Source organism: Cicer arietinum, chromosome 6, assembly GCF_000331145.2.
Source record: "Cicer arietinum cultivar CDC Frontier isolate Library 1 chromosome 6, Cicar.CDCFrontier_v2.0, whole genome shotgun sequence".
Classification (NCBI taxonomy): domain Eukaryota; kingdom Viridiplantae; phylum Streptophyta; class Magnoliopsida; order Fabales; family Fabaceae; genus Cicer; species Cicer arietinum.
In genome coordinates, this window is record NC_021165.2 from 55749272 (window position 1) to 55757956 (window position 8685).

General features: G+C 30.8%; 1 protein-coding gene across 1 annotated transcript in view; it reads right to left on the reverse strand.

Annotated features, from left to right (window-relative positions):
- Positions 1-4800: 4800 nt before the first annotated feature.
- The window catches only part of LOC101504040 (uncharacterized), a 12341-nt gene continuing 8456 nt past the window's right edge, over positions 4801-8685 (reverse strand). Inside the window, exons 12-16 of the mRNA XM_004514454.4 lie at positions 6565-6720; positions 5584-5636; positions 5318-5496; positions 5126-5210; positions 4801-5043 (exon numbers count right to left, since the gene is read on the reverse strand). Of these exons, the coding sequence (XP_004514511.1) occupies positions 5150-5210; positions 5318-5496; positions 5584-5636; positions 6565-6720 (449 nt within the window). The 3' untranslated portion in view covers positions 4801-5043; positions 5126-5149. The remainder of the gene's footprint in view (positions 5044-5125; positions 5211-5317; positions 5497-5583; positions 5637-6564; positions 6721-8685) is intronic.

The following is an 8685-nucleotide window of genomic DNA, read 5'->3' on the forward strand; positions in this document are numbered from 1 at the left end:
TAAATTCGTTGACAAGGTGCGATGTTATTTTGTTCGTTATTTTTCAAAAAAGTTTTAATTTTTTTGTCATCTTTAATATTAATATTTAGAATAAATGAAATAATTACTTTTAATCGTCATCGATGAAAAAAGAAACTGTAATAAACAAATAAATACTATAAAGTTGTCTACATTTAAAACATATCTTTTTTATAAAATATCGTATAAGATATTTTAGAAAATAAAATTAATATCATTTGTCTTTTAAGTCTCTCCTGACTTTGTAACATCTCAAATTTAATTTATCTAACTATTTGTTTATAAAAAATGTTATTATGATCATAAACTATTGAGATTTTATTTAAAATACATATTATTAGGACTGATTTCAACTCAAATAAGCATTGCATATACTTAAACCAAAATTAGCAAGTTTTGCCATTTTATCTCAATTAGTATTGAGCATATTCAACCACTAGTGTTGATTGAAAAAGTTATCTTTATTACTAGAATTTACTGTTTGCGCAACAGGGAAGCTGTAAACCTCCCAAGCAACAAGTCTTTTTTAGCATGGAATTTATTTTGGAATATCATAATGATCAATATTTGGTTTAATCTTATTTTTAAAGGCATATTAGAAATTGCATAGATGGTCCCGTTAAAAAAGATAAAGAATCAATGATAGCTACTACAGAAGTATAGTAGTGAGTGCACAATCCATTTAAACAAGATTGAATTTTGTTCGAGATATAAAAAATATAAAGATATTGAGTACATGAATTATCACTTTTATATATTAAATATTTAATTTATTTGCGAGGTTATTTAGTGTTTTCGGAAGTCTGTTCGAATTTAAAAAATTAAATCTTAATAAAATATAATTTTAATTATTATAAATTATTTTAAATATTATATTTTTATTGAATGAAATATCAAAAATTCAAACTATTTTATTTAAATTCATCAAAATAAGTAAATTGTAAAAATATCTAAATACAATTTTAGCAATATATCTAATAAATCAGTAAAGAACTTCTAAAATCTAAAATCTTAACATCAGATTGAACCTTAATAGATAACTTTGTTGATGGTGGCGGCGTCTAGTAGGTTGCAGCAACTGTCATATAGACTCAGTGGTGAAATGTAGAAAGTATATGAGAGTTGATAGAAATGAGGTGGTCGGTCTCTATTTAAAAAGAATATAGAGAAGATAGTCTTTATTTATTTTGAACATAAAGTGTAAATATAAAATTTTAGAGTGATCACTATACAAAATTAAGAATATCGATGTAATTTTTTTCAGAGTTCAAAGTATACTATAAAAAAAATTTGGGGTCATCCATAATTGGAAGTCCTGTGTCAATCTTCTGGTTGTAGAGTTTGATTGTTGGCTATGATCATTTATAATCAATACGAGACTAACTACTCACACTTGAATCCAACAATTTACCTCTCAAGTATGAGTATTCCACATTTTATACATGTATTATCATTGCAAATGACAAAACACGTCTCTTAACTACACTGTCAACAAAAAATTTGAAACAATGATCGACTCCTATTCTACACCAAATCAAACATGACTCTAGTGCAACTAGTTGGAGAGTAGAGCAACAACATACTAATACTTTAAAATCACAAGAGACTTAGACAATATATAATATTGTTTAACAACATACTAATACTTTAAAATCACAAGAGACTTACACAATATATATATATTGTTTAACAGTCTCTTCCAACAAGTTTGAATAGATGTGGGTAACAATATACTGCTAACTAACGCACTCTTTTCATCTATTACTACTTTTTCTTTCATCACTAATTAGTAAATTAAAAAGAGTACCTGACACAAAAGAATAGTAAATTAGTTATGGAAATTTTTTATATAAAAAAGTTAATAAATACATCCAATAATTTTAAAAATAGACTTATATTTAAGGAGATTTTTTAAAATAAAATTTGTATTAAAGACCAATTCTCATTGCTCAAAAATAAATTTAACTTAGCCAAAAAATAAGTACGAAAGACTTGATATAGCTACCACATTGAAAAGAAGGGTCACATTGAAAAAAGGAAGCAACAACCTACTTGACTAATATATAATATAAATCAAAGAGGAAAAAAAACTCATGTTCACTAGTTAATCAGCGACAAATTTGTAACATAGTACCATGTAAAATTAAACTAACTTTTCTAGGTAAATCAAAAAGAAAAATAAAAGTAAAAAAGAAATGATAATTAAAAGAGATAGATATTTAAAGATCATATATGATCAAACCTCTTAGTGATTAGGAGTTTGAAACCATTGCTTTGGTTGTTGGCGATCCTTTATGAGGCCTTAGGCGAATTTAATTAAAAGCAAGTTAATCAAGAGAATTTAAGATTATAGGGTCCCATAAATAATCATTACATATCATGTTTTATCATATTTATATGGTGTTTGTTGCAAAAAGATACTTTAACATAAGATATGAAATGAAAGAGAGCACCGCTACTATAGGAAGAGATAGACAAGCAAATGATTTAGACCTTCTAAAGTAATATATAGGACAAATAATAATTGTATAGGAATCAAGAGTTTGGGTAGAATTTGGGAAATTGCCATCTATCTCTCATTGAAGTTAAAAAAAATGTCACCACTTCAACTTTCCTTTTCATGTGTTTATATATTTGGTCAATAATGTCTAAGCAAGCAAGCCATTGGTTATATTTGTTTTCAATTTTTATTATAACATAATCAAATTTTCCTTAAATTCAACGGGTTTTTTTCAATGGATAATATTAATAATTAATATTGTTTGTATTTTTCTTATAGTAAAGATCGAATTTACAATTTATTTATTACTCCACTTTCAAACTCCCTCGCTTCAATCAAATCCAACCTTAAATTCAGTAGTTTATTACCACTTTTTACATTGTGAATTGCATTGCAACTTACTAACACTTGTTCATGTAACACTTGTTCATGTAACTTTTGCATGCATGACATACAAGCTTTCTCAATTTTGTAAGTAATTACATGTGCGTGTGCTCATACCCATAGTGCATGTTTTACACTATCCATCATATGTGTATTAAATTCGAGTACTAAATAGGTTTGAATTCAATTTTTATCTACGACTCTATACAGAAATTTCACATGAAAAAACTCAAACACCTACGTTTTCAATACAATTACTTTTGATATAACATCGAGATGAAATTAATTTTGATATAGTGTACTATCTACATACATAGACTTAATCAATGACATACATATGTGTTAGCACATTATCTTAAAATATATTTCCATGATAAAGTTCAAAATTGGCACCAAAAGTTGAGTTATTTTATTCTATGTTTGATTTGAATCTTCATGTTTGTATCTTCCTTGAACATGTAAAAGAGGCAGCCATGCAATGCTGCAATATAAAGCAAAAAACCAAAAAGCTGTGAAATCCATCAAGGAATCCAACCTCTTAAGCAAAACTCAACAAATGATATCATTTTGTTTTAGAAAATGGAATACACTTTATGCACACTCTAAATTGGATACTCGTTTAAAATCATAGTCTACATTTTAATCATAAGCTTCATATTTTTCCTTCTTTCTCCTTTTTCTACTTTTTTTTAAGCTTTCAAAGATTATAATTACCATTGTTGGTCATTTCTAGTGATATTGGAGGCCAACCAACATACTCGTGGCAATAGGTGTCCTATGAATCATCACCTTTGTTGCTTTCTGCCTATTTTTTCATCACTATTTTGCTTTTTGTGGATTGGTTTTGACTTTTGAGATTTCTGCCTCACCCGTTAGACATGTTCATTAACAGAATAAGTTTCTCATAAATCTAATAACATTTTCTAGATTTGTTTTTTTTTCAATTTTTTATTATCATCTTGAGGAATTGGCATTTTCATTTTTAAGATCAGTAAGAAATTTCATTTTATTTATAGAAAGCAACTTCTGGTGTCATATTTTTCATGTCTTAACTGCTGAATCGCTAGTTAAACCATGGCTTTTAAACTTTAATAGATTATTATTATTCTATTTTATGTTAGCCTATTTATATAATTGCCTTCTATTTTATCTCTTCTAACATCAAATAGTATTATGCCTAAGTTATAATATATATCAATCATTGTTCCCCATTATATCCAGACAATTTGCTAAATTGTACTGATGCACAATTTCCAGTTCTTGACAGATATTTATTTCTATCATGATCAAATTCACCACATCTCCATTATTTTTTCCACATCTTGATCATTTATTGAATTCCCAAAATTTGAAGTATATAAAGCAAATTGACAGCTGGACATTTTTTGTTTACAATGTAGTTAAGGCTTTTGCCCTTTGGAAAGGATCTGCTATGAAATTAATTCTCAAATCAATAGCTGGACATATGACTCTTCACACGAAGTTGAACGACCTAATAAATATGCTTTCGAAAAACTATCTAGTTTTTTACCCAAAAAAAGTTAAACAGTTCGAGCTCAAGATGAATATGAAATTATAAACAGTCACCTTTTCTCCTAGATTCTCAATAGAATTTGAGTCAGTTGAGTAGACTCACAAGGAGGTAATCCTCTTCCTATACTTATTTTTATAATTTACAACACTTAAAACTTGCAAGATATTATTTTAAGCAGAATCAAACTCTTTACCATGTGAACCAACATATGTTGATTTATCATCCAAGTCTCTATTTATACAATATAAGCAACATGGAAAATCCATCAGCCGTTTCAACTTCAAATATTATGATTTACGACCGGACACACGACTTGTGAAATGTAACAAACAGATTCTTATAAAAAAATAAAATGCATAATAAATTATACAAAAAATTTCCCGTAAAAGGAAAATTGAAACCTTCTAGGATTAAGAACTCAAGGATTATTAAGAAGAATGCCCTGTCATTTTGTATTCAATCAGTGAACTAGTGAAGTTTAATTTACAAAAACATGGATAAAGTATTATTATGCATATACCAAAATTTAGGTTGTCAGCTTGAGACATACTATCCTAGGATAAATCCTCCATACAAAACTAACTAGTAATTCATCATCTTCCATTATCTGCAAAAAAGAAAAAATGCTAATGTATTATATCCAAGGATAAATCTTAAGAAATTAGTAGTTTAAAAGGAACAAAATTCACCTCCCAGTTAACATGCAGAATTGATCAGTCTGAGTGATCGCGAAAGCGAATAATTTTTTTGATGAACGGCTTCTCTCGGCAGTAGCTAAAAGACCAAAAACAAAATTATGTTAACAAAGAAGAAAGCGACAATAAACAATTGTATCCAACAAAAGATCTTAGCAGTCGAAAAAAATGGAAACGAGAATATACATCACATATGATGACACACAGAAGCAAGCTAGTCCAACAGAGAAATGTATCATAAATGTTGGCCAGAAATTATCTTGGTCCAAAAATACATTCTCAGAAATGAGAGTGATTACACCTGAAAGTAACAGAATAACCCATCCCGAAGGCAGGCAGCCACGAAAAGAAAAGGAAGAAGATCCCTGTGGAGAAAATAGAACAAAATAAGAAATCCAGTGTCAATATTTGCATCAAATTACCGTCAACAAAATAAAAGCCAATTGTCATACCTTGAAGTAATCCTTTATGAACATTGCAGAATATAAAATCCTCAAAGTCATATCTTTAGTCGAGTGAAGGATCCAAAGAAAACTTTTCACGAACAAATTAGGTAAGTTAAATGCAGGAAATCAAAGGCTGAACTAATAGCATCTAACTAATAACCACATTAGATATCAGCTGTTTAGACAAAAGTATTGAGGTTAGGACTCTGGAAGTAACAAATCGCTATGCTAGGAAGTAGGCACTGCTACATCAGATATAATCTAAGCTTCCGGTCCCAGTGATTCTACTTTGACCAAAATATTATCAGTGGCAGCAGCAGATCGTGCCATTAGCCAATCTTGCAGCCATTTAAGTGAATGTGTCTCTATATTGAAGAACATAGAGATTATACAAATATTTAGCTATAGGAAAGTTTCTCATTAACTGGGGTAGTAGTTGGTTCAAGCACCATAATCAAGATCTATGAAGTTGGCACTAATAATACAATACACAACTTCATACGCATTGTTCCTCGGAGGAAAAAAATCTCCATAATGCTGGATTTTTTGTTCCTTTTAGTTTTTGGTATATGATGGGAGATGCTGGTTGAGTTTTATTGCTATTAAGATACAAATAGATGCAAGAATGAGAAAAAGAAAATAGGAATTTAACTCAGCGTGTTGATAAATATCTTAAGATAATAATTATGGCAGTAAAATTCACAGCAACACAAATGAGATAAAATATTTCCTTTACTTTATTCTCATTTTTTTCGCGAGATCAAGGGCCTTTATATGTTTCCCCTCATGATCTCTTTTGCATTTAGATCTTAATTGTCCTTTAACCTTCATTGGAACACTGGGTCATAAACAATGACTGATAAATTTGAACATCCATGTGGTTTCCGTAAGGAAGGAAAACAGTAGATAGCATAAATTAAGCAACGGTAAGGATTGCTGCACAGTGCACAGGCAACCAGAAGGTATATATAAAGGAATAAAGGATACTAAGAGAATTTGCCATGATCAAGCCAACTGACCCAGCTAGCCTTATTAGTAGGACATTCAGAACTACAGAGATCAAAGAGAATACAAGTAGTGAATCATTTGAACGCTTGAGTTGGCTCTCTGTTGCAACTGCATGCATAAAGGCTTCAGATGTTCCTGAAACAACGACAGAAACATTAACATTATACAACAGATGAAGAATTTAATCCACCAGGGTAGCTAGATATGAACAAGGGAAATAAGCAAGTGCATAATGGATGACAGATTAAAACTTTTTCAGTCATTCTAATGGCTCATACCTAACTTTGCTAATGCATCAACATGGTTAGGCATTCAAGTAAATCAAATCTATGAGCAGCAATGCTACTAGCTGAACAATTCAATTTAGAATATCACAATTATACACAATATGGATTATGTTGAATAATGGGTTATCGGCTGTCTATTTAAATAAAACCAAAGTTTCATCCTCCTCAATCTTCAGCTCCCCAACAAAGCACATTTTTTTGGCAATAGCACAAATCTGGCTCAACTTAACAGATGTTTAACGTAGTCTATTCAGTTCCTGCGCAGCAACCCCAAGCCTTTGTGGCCAATACAGCAACAGTTGAACAATCTCAAAATTGGTATGTTGATTCAAGTGCCTCTCATCACATTGCTGCCAATCCTCAGAATCTGGTCAATGGGGCCCCTCACAACAACCAGGAGCATATTTGCCTGGGGAGTGGACAAGGTCTTCTAATTAAACCCATTGGTTCAGCCTCCCATCCTCCTTCCATTACTAAGAATCTTATTACTGTCGGTCAATTTGTAAAGGATAATTGTATCAATTTTGAATTTCATCCATATAATTATGCAATCATACCTCACAAAGATCACAAAGTACTACTACAAGGTATCTTGCACCAGATGGACTTTATACCTTTTCCCATCTGCAGTCAAATACTTTAGTCAATGATTCCAATGTCGATTCTGGTTTCTCAATAATTCTGTGTATTTCTACAGCTCTTTCTGCATCATTCTTACCTTCTTCAAATGTCACTAACACCATACCCACACACTCCTCCACTTTGCTTTCTTTGCAGCATAATAGATTAGGCCATCCTAGTTCCAACACTAAGAATCATAGTGTACTCAAATTGTACAGTATTGATGTTTCTAATAAAAATAATAAGGAGTTTTATGTAGTATTTTGTATCACCCTTCCATCTCTCCACTGTTTACTCGAAACCCGTTGAACTCATTTTGCGAACTATGGGGACCAGCTCCTATGACTTCATCTATGGGTTACACATTATATTTCCTTTATTGATGCATTTAGTCATTACAAATGAATCTATTTTATCAAAAACATTTGAAAAACTCTCCATCTTAGAACAATTTAAAACCATGTATGAGATTCGATTGAGTAAGATAATCAAGGCTTTGCAATCTGATTGAACAGGTGATTTCAGCCATTTTAACTGTTGATATTTATAATTTATGTAAACAATATATTCTATTTATAGGAATATTAAGTAATTAGGATAGATAAGATGTCGTAGTTATTATGCAATCAATTCTGACATTGTATATATTGATTGTCCTAGGGCCCATGTAATAGAATATTTGTGGTGTAGTACAAACACATGATTTCACCATATCATGCCTCTATGTTATCTAATTTAACATAGTATCTAGAGCCTAAAGAGAGGCATCCCAAAGATTCGTGCTTACCAGTGGATCCATTGTCCTCCGGTAAGAATATTTGTTGGCAAACCATGTTCCAACTCTAATTTGCCCCTTCTCTGCTGCCGTGACCTCTTTCTAACATTCTTTTCAATCACTTTTTCTCCTCACTCGCAACTGCAGCCGTTCGCCGCCATTATTTTTGTAACATCCCACACTTCTTTAAGGATTTCTGTATGTCACCACAAATCAACATGAGTCTTTTCAGCATGTTTTTCCTCACTCACATACATTATGGAAAACTTCTAAGAAGGTCACCCATCCAAAGAGTATTCCAAGTTAAATACACTTAGCTGTGGAGTTCTTATTTCTGGACTCCCGAAAAGAAAATGCATCTCATTGGTTAGGTATTACCAATCAATCCTTATAAGTCTTCCTTCAACCGTATAGTTT